Source organism: Salvelinus fontinalis, chromosome 26 (genome assembly GCF_029448725.1).
Source record: "Salvelinus fontinalis isolate EN_2023a chromosome 26, ASM2944872v1, whole genome shotgun sequence".
NCBI lineage: Eukaryota > Metazoa > Chordata > Actinopteri > Salmoniformes > Salmonidae > Salvelinus > Salvelinus fontinalis.
Window position 1 is genome coordinate 38,984,365 of NC_074690.1, and position 17,714 is coordinate 39,002,078.

Here is a 17,714-nt window from a genome sequence, read left to right on the forward strand (position 1 = left end):
GTGGGGGGGGGGGGGTTGTGTGTGTGTGTGTTTTCTTAGTTCTAATAGTGTGTTCCCTGTTCCCCAGTTGTTACTGATGAGTAAGGAGATAGACGTACGAGAACTAGACTTCCTGCTCCGCTTCAACATCGACCACATCTACATCTGTCCTGTAGACTTCCTCTCCAACCAGGCCTGGAGCGCCATCAAGGTACACACACACACACACAGTATCAAACACACACACACACACACACACACACACACACACACACACACACACACACTTACAAACACGTATTTCCCCTCTTCTCCTCTAGACAATGAGTTTCACTGATGAGTTTCGTGGCTTGGACCGGGACATCGAGGGCTCCCCTAAACGCTGGAAAAAGGTGGTAGAGTCCGAGTGTCCGGAGAAAGAGAAGTTTCCTCAGGAGTGGAAAGCAAAAAGTTCTCTACAGAAACTCATTATGATGAGAGCCCTGAGACCTGATAGGATGACTTACGCTGTCAGGTGACCACACGCCAACAATACCCACCACCTCCCAACACACACTGGATAGTTGAAGGACATATAATGTACCTTAGCTGGCCTCCTGTCCTCTTTGCTCCTTACTGTCGCTTTCTCTCCATCTCCCTCTCCGGTCCCTCTCCTCTTCTCTACCTCTCCTCTTCTCTCCCTCCATCCCCATCTTTCATATGTCTCTGGCAAATTATAATGACGATCATTCTCCCTCTCCATACCCCCCCTCTCACTCCCTCTCTCTCTATCTCCCTCTCTGTTTCTGTGTGCAGGAACTTTGTGGAAGAGAAGTTGGGGGTGAAGTATACAGAGAGGAGGAAGACCGAGTTTGCTAAGTCCTTCAGAGAGAGTGGACCTGCCTCACCTGTCTTCTTCATCCTGTCTCCCGGAGTGGACCCTCTCAAAGACGTGGAGTCACTGGGTAACACTAAGACAACTGATTTTGTAATGTAAATATCACTGTAAATTTGAATGAACACGACACACACACACACACTGAGAAACTCTTGTTCCCATGGTAACAGGCAGGAAATTAGGATTCACCATAGACCTGGGGAAGCTCCACAATGTGTCTTTGGGTCAGGGCCAGGAGGCTGTGGCTGAGGTTGCCATGGAGATGGCTGCTAAGGAGGGACACTGGGTCATCCTACAGGTATGGCTATCTTGCTATATACTGTGCTGTGCATAAGATATAGTTCATTAAATCCATCCATCCACTGTTTCATTAATCAATGTATTAGTTTTATGTATTAGCACACATTTGTTCATCCATCAATCCATTCATTCATTTATCTCTGTCAGAATATCCACCTGGTGGCTCGCTGGCTGGGGTCGTTGGAGAAGCTTCTGGAACGCTGCTGTGAGGGCAGTCACCAGGACTACAGAGTGTTTATGAGTGCTGAGCCTGCCCCTACACCACAGGAGCACATCATCCCTCAGGTAAACACACACACGCGCACACACACATGCATTTATAAAGTCACTGTGTGTTTTCCTAATTGAAAAGTGTGTTTGTTCTCCTCTCCTGACTCAGGGCATCCTGGAGAATGCCATCAAGATCACCAACGAGCCTCCCACTGGCATGCATGCCAACCTTCACGCTGCTCTGGACAACTTTGACCAGGTAAAGGAATGTGTGCATGTCTGTCTGTCCATTGGTGTTAGGGATGGGAAATTGAAATCAAATGTTTGATTCACGCTTCATAACAACATCCACTAACAGATAATTTGTAAACAGTTTGTTCACTATTTACTAATTGTTGTTTGTACATTTGTAAAATGTTAGCAAGCTATATAGAGTTATTTACTAAACTTTCAAATTCATTATTGGATCATTTATTAGATGTTAATATAGACATTTATAATCCATTTACTAATCATTAGAAAAACTACAGCGGTGTTAAGTAACTAAGTAAAAATACTTTGAAGTACAACTTTGGAGTATCTGTACTTTACTTGAATATATATATATATTTTTTTTTACTTTTACTTGACTAAGTTTCGAAAGAAAATATGTGCTCGTTACGGATCCCTCCGGAACGTTCATTACGCAAACCTGTCCCTTATTCCAAGTGATTAATAATTGTATAAGTGTGTCCTTGGTTTACCAGCGTCCTGTCGATTATTCTTACAATGTCCGTTGGTGCGTGTGAGTACCTGTGCTGTGTGTTTTGGCTTTCGTGCCATTGTGGATTGCGCAGATGAATACAGGTCTAGTCCCGTGTGTTAATCATTGTGAGCTTGTGTCATTTATTCAAGGTACTCCTAACTCTTTTGTTTTGGGTTTCTACCGTGTGTATTGGATCGTGTTTGTTTGGTCTTCGTCCCAGTGCATTTACACGGCACGCCGTAATTTGGGGAAATGAAAACCCCTATTACGCATTCTTGTGCCTGTCTCCCGACCCTTTATACCATCGCGACATCAATTGCTCAGGCAGGACAGCAAAATGGTCAAATTCATACACTTATTAAGAGAACTCATCCCTAATGCCTCTGATCTGGTTTGTAAAATGTTGTTAGACTGTGCCCCTGGCTTTCCGTAAATGAATAAAATCAAGAACATCTGCATAATATAAGGAACTTGATATATAGCCTTTGCTTTCATTTTTGATACTTAAGTACATTTAACACCAGAACCTTTAGACTTTTACTCAAGTAGTATTTTACTGGGTGACTTTCACTTTTACTTGAGTCATTTTCTATTAAGTATCTTTACTTTTACTCAAGTTTGACAATTGGGTACTTTTCCACCACTAGTAAAGTATTATCTCCAGCAAGATCTCAAAAGGACATGGAAAATATATATTTGTAAAATAATAAGGACACAACATGTGATGTTTTTAAGAAATCATAAAAAGCATTTTATTCCAAAACAGTCACACTGTTCGTTCAAATTCATCTGAACCAATGGTCCTCAAACAAACCCCTGTCCCCCAGAAGTGTCCCGTGCTTGCTGTGGGGGAACATTGGTGTTCACTTCACTGTCTAAAGCGCCAGGGTTGCAGCTTGTCTGTTCAACCATGATCTGAGCACTAGTCCAGTCACTCAAGGGTGCCTCCTTCCCTCTCGTGGTAGAAAGTGCACATCTCCCACAGTCAGAACAGTATGCTGGTGGGCTGCAGCCTCAGTGTGATGTGAGCACTAGCCCAGTCACTCAAAGCTGCCTCCAATCCTCCCGTGGTAGGCAGTGCACACATCAGACAGTCAGCTGTTACTGTAGATAGTAAGCTAAAGCCTCAGTCCTCCACACATTCATAGCTACCGATTTGTGTTCTCTTTCAAGCCAAATGAACCCTCATATTAACCCTTAAAATCTATAAAACATATTTTCTCATCAAAGATCACCCCCCTCCCTCAACCAATCCTCCTCCCTCCCATTTTGAAATGTCAGGCTGTAGTTGGCACCCGCCCTCCCCTGGCCCCTCTACCCTAGGTCCCTCACTGAGAGCTGTACACACCGCTGAGCAGGCGGCTCTTCTTCTCCTCCTTCTGGCTCTCGTTCTTCAGGTCAGCAAACACCTGTGAGAAGAAGTTAGGGTCTGTGTTCATCTGGAGCATCTTGTCACTCATCAGCTTGGTGATGGACATGCAGCGGATCCAGAAGGTCTGCTGGCAGGTGTCCACCAGGAAGGGTTTCAGGGGGTAGGCGATCTCGTTGCCCATGTAGGAGCAGGTCGTGTAGAAGCAGGTGAGCAGCACGGCATGCAGCTCGTGCAAGGTGGCCACCTCGGAGGAAACCGCCTCGCGGCACAGCATGTAGAGGAAGACCACAGTGGCCGGATTGATGCAGCTCTGGTTCTGATAGCAGTTGTCCAGCAGATAACGGTCCACCACCCGCAGCCACAGCACCGGGTCCATGGAAGACATGTCCTGGAGCCGGTGGCAGCGCCGGCACAGGAACTCACCCAGGCTGCGCAGCAGCTCGCCGGTTGTAGCGTGGACCATCACCAGCCTCCTGGGCGTGTCGAGGTCCTGGACGGTCACCATCTGGGGCGTGTCGGGGGCCGTGTTTGAGTTGCATAAGGTGAACTTCTCGACCGACGAGGCGGCGTTGTTGGAGCTGTTGGAGATGGCTGGAGTGCTCTGGTCCTGGGTGGACAGCTTGTCACAGGACTGAGACTTCTCCCGGTTCTCATTACTCAGATGGGCAATGTTGCTTTGGTTGGTGTTCTCATGGGCCTGCACCTTCTTGGAGCCCTTCTTCTTCACAATCCGCCTCCATGGCGAGTAGCGCTTCAGAGTCTTGTCTTTTGCGCTCTTACCCGTCTGGACCTCCATCAAGTGACCCACAGTGTCCGGCCCGTCTTTGAAGAGGACTGCCTTCTTGCAGAGCGAGAGAGACATTGCGGATCCCATGGTCAATAGTGCCTGTGGAAAACAAAATGCTTCAATATTAGCAAAATGAAATGCTTGGCATCAGTTCAGTTGGCCTAGCTAGCTCAGCTCTGACTGTCTCCGAAATGGCAACCTATTCCCTACAAAGTGCACTGCTTTTGACCATTGCCCAAAGGGGTCTGGTCAAAAGCAGTGCTTTATATAGGAAACAGGGTTCCATTTGGGACAGATTCTTCATCACAGTATTAAGCATAGGCATTAATAAGTCTTATGTATTCATAAACATGAGAAATATAACGTTCCAAAGCAAAACAAAAATATTACTCACTGATTTCAAGTTGATATGTGAAAAATTATGAAGATATTTCAATATTTTCTTTGTTAATTGAAAGGTAAAGACGGGTTGTCCAGTGCTTTGAGTTCAAGGCTGTTGTGGTTGTGAACATCAGAATTGTCCAAGGTTCTGAAATCGAGTTTCCACGTCGTAATAAAGAAGTATGTCATAGAGGCGATTGTGTGAAAGATTAAGTTTGATGTTGGCAAAAATAAATTAACAAATTAATAAAGTCTGATGTTCCCCATGATAGAATTTGCCTAATCTTTGCTAAAGCCTAGCTCAATAAATTGAAAACGAAATAACCTCTGAGTGACTTCTACGTCACAGCGTTACATGCCTGGCCTCAATGGCTGAATAACATGTATCTGGCGAGTGTTTTGCACGGATCTCAATGGTCTGTCAAATTATATTGGCAGCTCTGTCAGGTTCCCGTTTATCTCGTTCACCAGCAGACTCTTCTTCCCCCTAATTTTTGCGTTAGTCATTTTACTTTAGCGATCTACTCCAATAATGCGCATTTAGCCTGGGGACGAATAGGTGCGCGCCTATAATCACTATTTGAAGTGGGGAGCATACAGGCCTGGACTGACTGGAGGGCTAACTTAAAGTGCGCTATAAACGTAGTCTAAATAGCCTTTTCATGTAAAACGCAACATAAGAACCAGCAGTAGCTCAAATAAAAGCTTATACAACTTCATTCAAACGTTTATTTAAAGAATTTAATAAATCATACAACAGTTGAACCAATACTAGACTAAACTCAGTTTGAATATTCAAGTACCTCCCCATCCCTAATTGCTGTCCCAATATATTATCAATATCTCACAAACTCAAATCTCTCTCCTCTCTCTCTCTCTGCTTGTGTCTGTCTGTAGTTGATATTGGGTCAGTGCAGTAGAGAGCAGGCGTTTAAGACCATCCATCCTGTTATCAAATCAATTTTTATTTTTCACATACACACGGTTAGCAGATGTTAATGCGAGTGTAGCGAAATGCTTGTGATTCTAGTTCTGACCATGCAGTAATATCTAACAAGTAATATAACCTAACAATTTCACAACAACTACCTTAATCACACAAGTGTAAAGGGATGAATACGAATATGTACCTAAAAATATATAAATGAGTGATGGCCGAACGGCATAGGCAAGATGCAGTAGATGGTATAGAGTACAGTACATACATATGAGATGAGTAATGTAGGGTATGAGAACATTATATAAAGTGGCATTGTTTAAATTGTCTAGTGATACATTTCATTACATTAAGATGGCAAGATGCAGTAGATGGTATAGAGTACAGTATATACATATGAGATGAGTAATGTAGAGCATGAAAACATTATATAAAGTGGCATTGTTTAAATTGTCTAGTGATACATTTAATTACATTAAGATGGCAAGATGCAGTAGATGGTATAGAGTACAGTATATACATATGAGATGAGTAATGTAGAGCATGAAAACATTATATAAAGTGGCACATTGTTTAAAGTGGCTAGTGATACATTTCTTACATACATTTTGCCATTATTAAAGTGGCTGGAGTTGAGTCAGTATGTTGGCAGCAGCCACTCAATGTTAGTGATGGCTGTTTAACAGTCTGATGGCCTTGAGATAGAAGCTGTTTTCCAATCTCTCTGTCCCAGCTTTGATGCACCTGTACTGACCTCGCCTTCTGGATGGAAGTGGGGTGAACAGGCAGTGGCTCGGGTGGTTGTTGTCCTTGATGATCTTTTTGGCCTTCCTGTGACATTAGGTGGTGTAGGTGTCCTGGAGGGCAGGTAGTTTGCACCCGGTGATGCGTTGTGCAGACCTCACTACCCTCTGGAGAGCCTTACGGTTATAGGCGGAGCAGCTGCCGTACCAGGCGGTGATACAGCCCGGCAGGATGCTCCCGATTGTGCATCTGTAAAAGTTTGTGAGTGTTTTTGGTGACAAACGGAATTTCTTCAGCCTCCTGAGGTTGAAGAGTTGCTGCTTCGCCTTCTTCACCACGCTGTCTGTGTGGGTGGACCATTTCAGTTTGTCCGTGATGTGTACGCCGAGGAACTTAAAACTTTCCACCCTCTCCACTACTGTCCCGTCAATGAAGATAGGGGGCTGCTCCCTCGGCTGTTTCCTGAAGTCCACAATCATTTCCTTTGTTTTGTTGACATTGAGTGTGAGGTGATTTTCCTGACACCACACTCCGAGGGCCCTCACCTCCCTGTAGGCCGTCTCGTCATTGTTGGTAATCAAGCTTACCACTGTAGTGTCGTCTGCAAACTTGATGATTGAGTTGGAGGCGTGCATGGCCAAGCAGTCGTGGGTGAACAGGGAGTACAGGAGAGGGTCAGAACGCACCCTTGTGGGGACACAGTGTTGAGGATCAGCGTGGAGATGTTGTTACCTACCCTCACCACCTGGGGGCGGCCCGTCAGGAAGTCCAGAACCCAGTTGCACAGGGCGGGGTCGAGGCCCAGGGTCTCGAGCTTAATGACGAGTTTGGAGGGTACTATGGTGTTAAATGCTGAGCTGTAGTCGATGAACAGCATTCTTACATGGGCATTCCTCTTGTCCAGATGGGTTAGGGCAGTGTGCAGTGTGATGACGATTGCGTCATCAGTGGACCTGTTGGGGCGGTAAGCAAATTGGAGTGGGTCTAGGGTGTCAGGTAGGGTGGAGGTGATATGGTCCTTGACTAGTCTCTCAAAGAACTTCATGATGACGGAAGTGAGTGCTACAGGGCGGTAGTCATTTAGCTCAATTACCTTAGCTTTCTTGGGAACAGGAACAATGGTGGCCCTCTTGAAGCATGTGGGAACAGCAGACTGGGATAAGGATTGATTGAATATGTCCGTAAACACACCAGCCAGCTGGTCTGCACATGCTCTTAGAACGCGGCCGGGGATGCTGTCTGGGCCTGCAGCCTTGCGAGGGTTAACACGTTTAAATGTTTTACTCACGTTGGCTGCAGTGAAGGAGAGCCCGCAGGTTTTGGTAGCGGGCCGTGTCAGTGGCACTGTATTGTCCTCAAAGCGAGCAAAGAAGTTGTTTAGTCTGTCTGGGAGCAAGACATCGTGGTCTGCGACGGGGCTGGTTTTTCTTTTGTAGTCCGTGATTGACTGTAGACCCTGCCACATACCTTTCTTGTCTGAGCCGTTGAATTGGGACTACACTTTGTATCTATACTGACGCTTAGCTTGTTTGATAGCCTTGTTCTCTTGGTAACACTAAGACAACTGATTTTGTAATGTAAATATCACTGTAAATCTGCATGAACATGACACACACACTGATAAACTATTGTTTCCATGGTAACCGGTACCTGTACTTTACTTGAGAATTGTTATATTTTTTAACATTTACTTTTACTTGACAACATTCAGAAAGTAAAGATGTGCTTGTTACATTTCGAATGCTCAGCAGGACAGTAAAACGGTCAAATTCATACACTTATTAAGAGAACTCATCCCTACTGCTTCTGATCTGGTTTGTAAAATGTTGTTAGACTGTGCCCCTGGCTTTCCGTAAATGAATAAAATCAAGAACATCTGCATAATATAAGGAACTTGATATATAGCCTTTGCTTTCACTTTTGATACTTAAGTCCATTTAACACCAGATACCTTTAGACTTTTACTCAAGTAGTATTTTACTGGGTGACTTTCACTTTTACTTGAGACATTTTCTATTAAGTATCTTTACTTTTAATCAAATCAAATCAAATGTATTTATATAGCCCTTCTTACATCAGCTGATATCTCAAAGTGTTGTACAGAAACCCAGCCTAAAACCCCAAACAGCAAGCAATGCAGGTGTAGAAGCACGGTGGCTAGGAAAAACTTAAAAAACTAAAAACCTCAAGTATGACAATTGGGTTCTTTTCCCACCACTAGTAAAGTATTATCTCCAGCAAGATCTCAAAAGGACATGGAAAATATATATTTGTAAAATAATAAGGACACAACATGTGATGTTTTTAAGAAATCATAAAAAGCATTTTATTCCAAAACAGTCACACTGTTCGTTCAAATTCATCAGAACCAATGGTCCTCAAACAAACCCCTGTCCCCCAGAAGTGTCCCGTGCTTGCTGTGGGGGAACATTGGTGTTCACTTCACTGTCTAAAGCGCCAGGGTTGCAGCTTGTCTGTTCAACCATGATCTGAGCACTAGTCCAGTCACTCAAGGGTGCCTCCTTCCCTCTCGTGGTAGAAAGTGCACATCTCCCACAGTCAGAACAGTATGCTGGTGGGCTGCAGCCTCATTGTGATGTGAGCACTAGCCCAGTCACTCAAAGCTGCCTCCAATCCTCCCGTGGTAGGCAGTGCACACATCAGACAGTCAGCTGTTACTGTAGATAGTAAGCTAAAGCCTCAGTCCTCCACACATTCATAGCTACCGATTTGTGTTCTCTTTCAAGCCAAATGAACCCTCATATTAACCCTTAAAATCTATAAAACATATTTTCTCATCAAAGATCACCCCCCTCCCTCAACCAATCCTCCTCCCTCCCATTTTGAAATGTCAGGCTGTAGTTGGCACCCGCCCTCCCCTGGCCCCTCTACCCTAGGTCCCTCACTGAGAGCTGTACACACCGCTGAGCAGGCGGCTCTTCTTCTCCTCCTTCTGGCTCTCGTTCTTCAGGTCAGCAAACACCTGTGAGAAGAAGTTAGGGTCTGTGTTCATCTGGAGCATCTTGTCACTCATCAGCTTGGTGATGGACATGCAGCGGATCCAGAAGGTCTGCTGGCAGGTGTCCACCAGGAAGGGTTTCAGGGGGTAGGCGATCTCGTTGCCCATGTAGGAGCAGGTCGTGTAGAAGCAGGTGAGCAGCACGGCATGCAGCTCGTGCAAGGTGGCCACCTCGGAGGAAACCGCCTCGCGGCACAGCATGTAGAGGAAGACCACAGTGGCCGGATTGATGCAGCTCTGGTTCTGATAGCAGTTGTCCAGCAGATAACGGTCCACCACCCGCAGCCACAGCACCGGGTCCATGGAAGACATGTCCTGGAGCCGGTGGCAGCGCCGGCACAGGAACTCACCCAGGCTGCGCAGCAGCTCGCCGGTTGTAGCGTGGACCATCACCAGCCTCCTGGGCGTGTCAAGGTCCTGGACGGTCACCATCTGGGGCGTGTCGGGGGCCGTGTTTGAGTTGCATAAGGGGAACTTCTCGACCGACGAGGCGGCGTTGTTGGAGCTGTTGGAGATGGCTGGAGTGCTCTGGTCCTGGGTGGACAGCTTGTCACAGGACTGAGACTTCTCCAGGCTGAGGGTGGACAGGTTGGAGAAGGACTGAGACTTCTCCCGGTTCTCATTACTCAGATGGGCAATGTTGCTTTGGTTGGTGTTCTCATGGGCCTGCACCTTCTTGGAGCCCTTCTTCTTCACAATCCGCCTCCATGGCGAGTAGCGCTTCAGAGTCTTGTCTTTTGCGCTCTTACCCGTCTGGACCTCCATCAAGTGACCCACAGTGTCCGGCCCGTCTTTGAAGAGGACTGCCTTCTTGCAGAGCGAGAGAGACATTGCGGATCCCATGGTCAATAGTGCCTGTGGAAAACAAAATGCTTCAATATTAGCAAAATGAAATGCTTGGCATCAGTTCAGTTGGCCTAGCTAGCTCAGCTCTGACTGTCTCCGAAATGGCAACCTATTCCCTACAAAGTGCACTGCTTTTGACCATTGCCCAAAGGGGTCTGGTCAAAAGCAGTGCTTTATATAGGAAACAGGGTTCCATTTGGGACAGATTCTTCATCACAGTATTAAGCATAGGCATTAATAAGTCTTATGTATTCATAAACATGAGAAATATAACGTTCCAAAGCAAAACAAAAATATTACTCACTGATTTCAAGTTGATATGTGAAAAATTATGAAGATATTTCAATATTTTCTTTGTTAATTGAAAGGTAAAGATGGGTTGTCCAGTGCTTTGAGTTCAAGGCTGTTGTGGTTGTGAACATCAGAATTGTCCAAGGTTCTGAAATCGAGTTTCCACGTCGTAATAAAGAAGTATGTCATAGAGGCGATTGTGTGAAAGATTAAGTTTGATGTTGGCAAAAATAAATTAACAAATTAATAAAGTCTGATGTTCCCCATGATAGAATTTGCCTAATCTTTGCTAAAGCCTAGCTCAATAAATTGAAAACGAAATAACCTCTGAGTGACTTCTACGTCACAGCGTTACATGTCTGGCCTCAATGGCTGAATAACATGTATCTGGCGAGTGTTTTGCACGGATCTCAATGGTCTGTCAAATTATATTGGCAGCTCTGTCAGGTTCCCGTTTATCTCGTTCACCAGCAGACTCTTCTTCCCCCTAATTTTTGCGTTAGTCATTTTACTTTAGCGATCTTCTCCAATAATGCGCATTTAGCCTGGGGACGAATAGGTGCGCGGCTATAATCGCTATTTGAAGTGGGGAGCATACAGGCCTGGACTGACTGGAGGGCTAACTTAAAGTGCGCTATAAACGTAGTCTAAATAGCCTTTTCATGTAAAACGCAACATAAGAACCAGCAGTAGCTCAAATAAAAGCTTATACAACTTCATTCAAACGTTTATTTAAAGAATTTAATAAATCATACAACAGTTGAACCAATACTAGACTAAACTCAGTTTGAATATTCAAGTACCTCCCCATCCCTAATTGCTGTCCCAATATATTATCAATATCTCACAAACTCAAATCTCTCTCCTCTCTCTCTCTCTGCTTGTGTCTGTCTGTAGTTGATATTGGGTCAGTGCAGTAGAGAGCAGGCGTTTAAGACCATCCATCCTGTTATCAAATCAATTTTTATTTTTCACATACACACGGTTAGCAGATGTTAATGCGAGTGTAGCGAAATGCTTGTGATTCTAGTTCTGACCATGCAGTAATATCTAACAAGTAATATAACCTAACAATTTCACAACAACTACCTTAATCACACAAGTGTAAAGGGATGAATACGAATATGTACCTAAAAATATATAAATGAGTGATGGCCGAACGGCATAGGCAAGATGCAGTAGATGGTATAGAGTACAGTACATACATATGAGATGAGTAATGTAGGGTATGAGAACATTATATAAAGTGGCATTGTTTAAATTGTCTAGTGATACATTTAATTACATTAAGATGGCAAGATGCAGTAGATGGTATAGAGTACAGTATATACGTATGAGATGAGTAATGTAGAGCATGAAAACATTATATAAAGTGGCACATTGTTTAAAGTGGCTAGTGATACATTTCTTACATACATTTTGCCATTATTAAAGTGGCTGGAGTTGAGTCAGTATGTTGGCAGCAGCCACTCAATGTTAGTGATGGCTGTTTAACAGTCTGATGGCCTTGAGATAGAAGCTGTTTTCCAATCTCTCTGTCCCAGCTTTGATGCACCTGTACTGACCTCGCCTTCTGGATGGAAGTGGGGTGAACAGGCAGTGGCTCGGGTGGTTGTTGTCCTTGATGATCTTTTTGGCCTTCCTGTGACATTAGGTGGTGTAGGTGTCCTGGAGGGCAGGTAGTTTGCACCCGGTGATGCGTTGTGCAGACCTCACTACCCTCTGGAGAGCCTTACGGTTATAGGCGGAGCAGCTGCCGTACCAGGCGGTGATACAGCCCGGCAGGATGCTCCCGATTGTGCATCTGTAAAAGTTTGTGAGTGTTTTTGGTGACAAACGGAATTTCTTCAGCCTCCTGAGGTTGAAGAGTTGCTGCTTCGCCTTCTTCACCACGCTGTCTGTGTGGGTGGACCATTTCAGTTTGTCCGTGATGTGTACGCCGAGGAACTTAAAACTTTCCACCCTCTCCACTACTGTCCCGTCAATGAAGATAGGGGGCTGCTCCCTCGGCTGTTTCCTGAAGTCCACAATCATTTCCTTTGTTTTGTTGACATTGAGTGTGAGGTGATTTTCCTGACACCACACTCCGAGGGCCCTCACCTCCCTGTAGGCCGTCTCGTCATTGTTGGTAATCAAGCTTACCACTGTAGTGTCGTCTGCAAACTTGATGATTGAGTTGGAGGCGTGCATGGCCAAGCAGTCGTGGGTGAACAGGGAGTACAGGAGAGGGTCAGAACGCACCCTTGTGGGGACACAGTGTTGAGGATCAGCGTGGAGATGTTGTTACCTACCCTCACCACCTGGGGGCGGCCCGTCAGGAAGTCCAGAACCCAGTTGCACAGGGCGGGGTCGAGGCCCAGGGTCTCGAGCTTAATGACGAGTTTGGAGGGTACTATGGTGTTAAATGCTGAGCTGTAGTCGATGAACAGCATTCTTACATGGGCATTCCTCTTGTCCAGATGGGTTAGGGCAGTGTGCAGTGTGATGACGATTGCGTCATCAGTGGACCTGTTGGGGCGGTAAGCAAATTGGAGTGGGTCTAGGGTGTCAGGTAGGGTGGAGGTGATATGGTCCTTGACTAGTCTCTCAAAGAACTTCATGATGACGGAAGTGAGTGCTACAGGGCGGTAGTCATTTAGCTCAATTACCTTAGCTTTCTTGGGAACAGGAACAATGGTGGCCCTCTTGAAGCATGTGGGAACAGCAGACTGGGATAAGGATTGATTGAATATGTCCGTAAACACACCAGCCAGCTGGTCTGCACATGCTCTTAGAACGCGGCCGGGGATGCTGTCTGGGCCTGCAGCCTTGCGAGGGTTAACACGTTTAAATGTTTTACTCACGTTGGCTGCAGTGAAGGAGAGCCCGCAGGTTTTGGTAGCGGGCCGTGTCAGTGGCACTGTATTGTCCTCAAAGCGAGCAAAGAAGTTGTTTAGTCTGTCTGGGAGCAAGACATCGTGGTCTGCGACGGGGCTGGTTTTTCTTTTGTAGTCCGTGATTGACTGTAGACCCTGCCACATACCTTTCTTGTCTGAGCCGTTGAATTGGGACTACACTTTGTATCTATACTGACGCTTAGCTTGTTTGATAGCCTTGTTCTCTTGGTAACACTAAGACAACTGATTTTGTAATGTAAATATCACTGTAAATCTGCATGAACATGACACACACACTGATAAACTATTGTTTCCATGGTAACCGGTACCTGTACTTTACTTGAGAATTGTTATATTTTTTAACATTTACTTTTACTTGACAACATTCAGAAAGTAAAGATGTGCTTGTTACATTTCGAATGCTCAGCAGGACAGTAAAACGGTCAAATTCATACACTTATTAAGAGAACTCATCCCTACTGCTTCTGATCTGGTTTGTAAAATGTTGTTAGACTGTGCCCCTGGCTTTCCGTAAATGAATAAAATCAAGAACATCTGCATAATATAAGGAACTTGATATATAGCCTTTGCTTTCACTTTTGATACTTAAGTCCATTTAACACCAGATACCTTTAGACTTTTACTCAAGTAGTATTTTACTGGGTGACTTTCACTTTTACTTGAGACATTTTCTATTAAGTATCTTTACTTTTAATCAAATCAAATCAAATGTATTTATATAGCCCTTCTTACATCAGCTGATATCTCAAAGTGTTGTACAGAAACCCAGCCTAAAACCCCAAACAGCAAGCAATGCAGGTGTAGAAGCACGGTGGCTAGGAAAAACTTAAAAAACTAAAAACCTCAAGTATGACAATTGGGTTCTTTTCCCACCACTAGTAAAGTATTATCTCCAGCAAGATCTCAAAAGGACATGGAAAATATATATTTGTAAAATAATAAGGACACAACATGTGATGTTTTTAAGAAATCATAAAAAGCATTTTATTCCAAAACAGTCACACTGTTCGTTCAAATTCATCAGAACCAATGGTCCTCAAACAAACCCCTGTCCCCCAGAAGTGTCCCGTGCTTGCTGTGGGGGAACATTGGTGTTCACTTCACTGTCTAAAGCGCCAGGGTTGCAGCTTGTCTGTTCAACCATGATCTGAGCACTAGTCCAGTCACTCAAGGGTGCCTCCTTCCCTCTCGTGGTAGAAAGTGCACATCTCCCACAGTCAGAACAGTATGCTGGTGGGCTGCAGCCTCATTGTGATGTGAGCACTAGCCCAGTCACTCAAAGCTGCCTCCAATCCTCCCGTGGTAGGCAGTGCACACATCAGACAGTCAGCTGTTACTGTAGATAGTAAGCTAAAGCCTCAGTCCTCCACACATTCATAGCTACCGATTTGTGTTCTCTTTCAAGCCAAATGAACCCTCATATTAACCCTTAAAATCTATAAAACATATTTTCTCATCAAAGATCACCCCCCTCCCTCAACCAATCCTCCTCCCTCCCATTTTGAAATGTCAGGCTGTAGTTGGCACCCGCCCTCCCCAGGCCCCTCTACCCTAGGTCCCTCACTGAGAGCTGTACACACCGCTGAGCAGGCGGCTCTTCTTCTCCTCCTTCTGGCTCTCGTTCTTCAGGTCAGCAAACACCTGTGAGAAGAAGTTAGGGTCTGTGTTCATCTGGAGCATCTTGTCACTCATCAGCTTGGTGATGGACATGCAGCGGATCCAGAAGGTCTGCTGGCAGGTGTCCACCAGGAAGGGTTTCAGGGGGTAGGCGATCTCGTTGCCCATGTAGGAGCAGGTCGTGTAGAAGCAGGTGAGCAGCACGGCATGCAGCTCGTGCAAGGTGGCCACCTCGGAGGAAACCGCCTCGCGGCACAGCATGTAGAGGAAGACCACAGTGGCCGGATTGATGCAGCTCTGGTTCTGATAGCAGTTGTCCAGCAGATAACGGTCCACCACCCGCAGCCACAGCACCGGGTCCATGGAAGACATGTCCTGGAGCCGGTGGCAGCGCCGGCACAGGAACTCACCCAGGCTGCGCAGCAGCTCGCCGGTTGTAGCGTGGACCATCACCAGCCTCCTGGGCGTGTCAAGGTCCTGGACGGTCACCATCTGGGGCGTGTCGGGGGCCGTGTTTGAGTTGCATAAGGGGAACTTCTCGACCGACGAGGCGGCGTTGTTGGAGCTGTTGGAGATGGCTGGAGTGCTCTGGTCCTGGGTGGACAGCTTGTCACAGGACTGAGACTTCTCCAGGCTGAGGGTGGACAGGTTGGAGAAGGACTGAGACTTCTCCCGGTTCTCATTACTCAGATGGGCAATGTTGCTTTGGTTGGTGTTCTCATGGGCCTGCACCTTCTTGGAGCCCTTCTTCTTCACAATCCGCCTCCATGGCGAGTAGCGCTTCAGAGTCTTGTCTTTTGCGCTCTTACCCGTCTGGACCTCCATCAAGTGACCCACAGTGTCCGGCCCGTCTTTGAAGAGGACTGCCTTCTTGCAGAGCGAGAGAGACATTGCGGATCCCATGGTCAATAGTGCCTGTGGAAAACAAAATGCTTCAATATTAGCAAAATGAAATGCTTGGCATCAGTTCAGTTGGCCTAGCTAGCTCAGCTCTGACTGTCTCCGAAATGGCAACCTATTCCCTACAAAGTGCACTGCTTTTGACCATTGCCCAAAGGGGTCTGGTCAAAAGCAGTGCTTTATATAGGAAACAGGGTTCCATTTGGGACAGATTCTTCATCACAGTATTAAGCATAGGCATTAATAAGTCTTATGTATTCATAAACATGAGAAATATAACGTTCCAAAGCAAAACAAAAATATTACTCACTGATTTCAAGTTGATATGTGAAAAATGATGAAGATATTTCAATATTTTCTTTGTTAATTGAAAGGTAAAGATGGGTTGTCCAGTGCTTTGAGTTCAAGGCTGTTGTGGTTGTGAACATCAGAATTGTCCAAGGTTCTGAAATCGAGTTTCCACGTCGTAATAAAGAAGTATGTCATAGAGGCGATTGTGTGAAAGATTAAGTTTGATGTTGGCAAAAATAAATTAACAAATTAATAAAGTCTGATGTTCCCCATGATAGAATTTGCCTAATCTTTGCTAAAGCCTAGCTCAATAAATTGAAAACGAAATAACCTCTGAGTGACTTCTACGTCACAGCGTTACATGTCTGGCCTCAATGGCTGAATAACATGTATCTGGCGAGTGTTTTGCACGGATCTCAATGGTCTGTCAAATTATATTGGCAGCTCTGTCAGGTTCCCGTTTATCTCGTTCACCAGCAGACTCTTCTTCCCCCTAATTTTTGCGTTAGTCATTTTACTTTAGCGATCTTCTCCAATAATGCGCATTTAGCCTGGGGACGAATAGGTGCGCGCCTATAATCGCTATTTGAAGTGGGGAGCATACAGGCCTGGACTGACTGGAGGGCTAACTTAAAGTGCGCTATAAACGTAGTCTAAATAGCCTTTTCATGTAAAACGCAACATAAGAACCAGCAGTAGCTCAAATAAAAGCTTATACAACTTCATTCAAACGTTTATTTAAAGAATTTAATAAATCATACAACAGTTGAACCAATACTAGACTAAACTCAGTTTGAATATTCAAGTACCTCCCCATCCCTAATTGCTGTCCCAATATATTATCAATATCTCACAAACTCAAATCTCTCTCCTCTCTCTCTCTCTGCTTGTGTCTGTCTGTAGTTGATATTGGGTCAGTGCAGTAGAGAGCAGGCGTTTAAGACCATCCATCCTGTTATCAAATCAATTTTTATTTTTCACATACACACGGTTAGCAGATGTTAATGCGAGTGTAGCGAAATGCTTGTGATTCTAGTTCTGACCATGCAGTAATATCTAACAAGTAATATAACCTAACAATTTCACAACAACTACCTTAATCACACAAGTGTAAAGGGATGAATACGAATATGTACCTAAAAATATATAAATGAGTGATGGCCGAACGGCATAGGCAAGATGCAGTAGATGGTATAGAGTACAGTACATACATATGAGATGAGTAATGTAGGGTATGAGAACATTATATAAAGTGGCATTGTTTAAATTGTCTAGTGATACATTTAATTACATTAAGATGGCAAGATGCAGTAGATGGTATAGAGTACAGTATATACGTATGAGATGAGTAATGTAGAGCATGAAAACATTATATAAAGTGGCACATTGTTTAAAGTGGCTAGTGATACATTTCTTACATACATTTTGCCATTATTAAAGTGGCTGGAGTTGAGTCAGTATGTTGGCAGCAGCCACTCAATGTTAGTGATGGCTGTTTAACAGTCTGATGGCCTTGAGATA

At 44.9% G+C, this 17,714-nt stretch overlaps 4 protein-coding genes across 4 annotated transcripts in view; 1 reads left to right on the forward strand and 3 right to left on the reverse strand.

Annotated features, from left to right (window-relative positions):
• Positions 1–17,714, forward strand: part of LOC129824295 (dynein axonemal heavy chain 11-like) — a 66,515-nt gene that overhangs the window by 738 nt on the left and 48,063 nt on the right. The window contains exons 4-9 of the mRNA XM_055883844.1: positions 68–190; positions 300–493; positions 775–923; positions 1,027–1,154; positions 1,304–1,441; positions 1,536–1,625. Of these exons, the coding sequence (XP_055739819.1) occupies positions 68–190; positions 300–493; positions 775–923; positions 1,027–1,154; positions 1,304–1,441; positions 1,536–1,625 (822 nt within the window). The remainder of the gene's footprint in view (positions 1–67; positions 191–299; positions 494–774; positions 924–1,026; positions 1,155–1,303; positions 1,442–1,535; positions 1,626–17,714) is intronic.
• On the reverse strand, positions 3,440–4,508 carry LOC129824307 (cyclin-dependent kinase 5 activator 1-like). Its single transcript, XM_055883856.1, has one exon. It carries the CDS (start codon positions 4,355–4,357, stop codon positions 3,440–3,442), a length of 918 nt encoding a protein of 305 aa, XP_055739831.1. The 5' UTR covers positions 4,358–4,508.
• Positions 9,235–10,345, reverse strand: LOC129824306 (cyclin-dependent kinase 5 activator 1-like). The gene has a single exon (XM_055883855.1). The coding sequence runs from the start codon at positions 10,192–10,194 to the stop codon at positions 9,235–9,237; it is 960 nt and encodes a 319-aa protein (XP_055739830.1). The 5' UTR covers positions 10,195–10,345.
• LOC129824304 (cyclin-dependent kinase 5 activator 1-like) lies at positions 14,946–16,056 on the reverse strand. The gene has a single exon (XM_055883852.1). The coding sequence runs from the start codon at positions 15,903–15,905 to the stop codon at positions 14,946–14,948; it is 960 nt and encodes a 319-aa protein (XP_055739827.1). The 5' UTR covers positions 15,906–16,056.

What these genes read in the sequence shown, in the direction of transcription:
- LOC129824307 (XM_055883856.1), bottom strand. Translation starts at nt 4,357, where the DNA reads ATGGGATCCGCAATGTCTCTCTCGCTCTGCAAGAAGGCAGTCCTCTTC.
- LOC129824306 (XM_055883855.1), bottom strand. Translation starts at nt 10,194, where the DNA reads ATGGGATCCGCAATGTCTCTCTCGCTCTGCAAGAAGGCAGTCCTCTTC.
- LOC129824304 (XM_055883852.1), bottom strand. Translation starts at nt 15,905, where the DNA reads ATGGGATCCGCAATGTCTCTCTCGCTCTGCAAGAAGGCAGTCCTCTTC.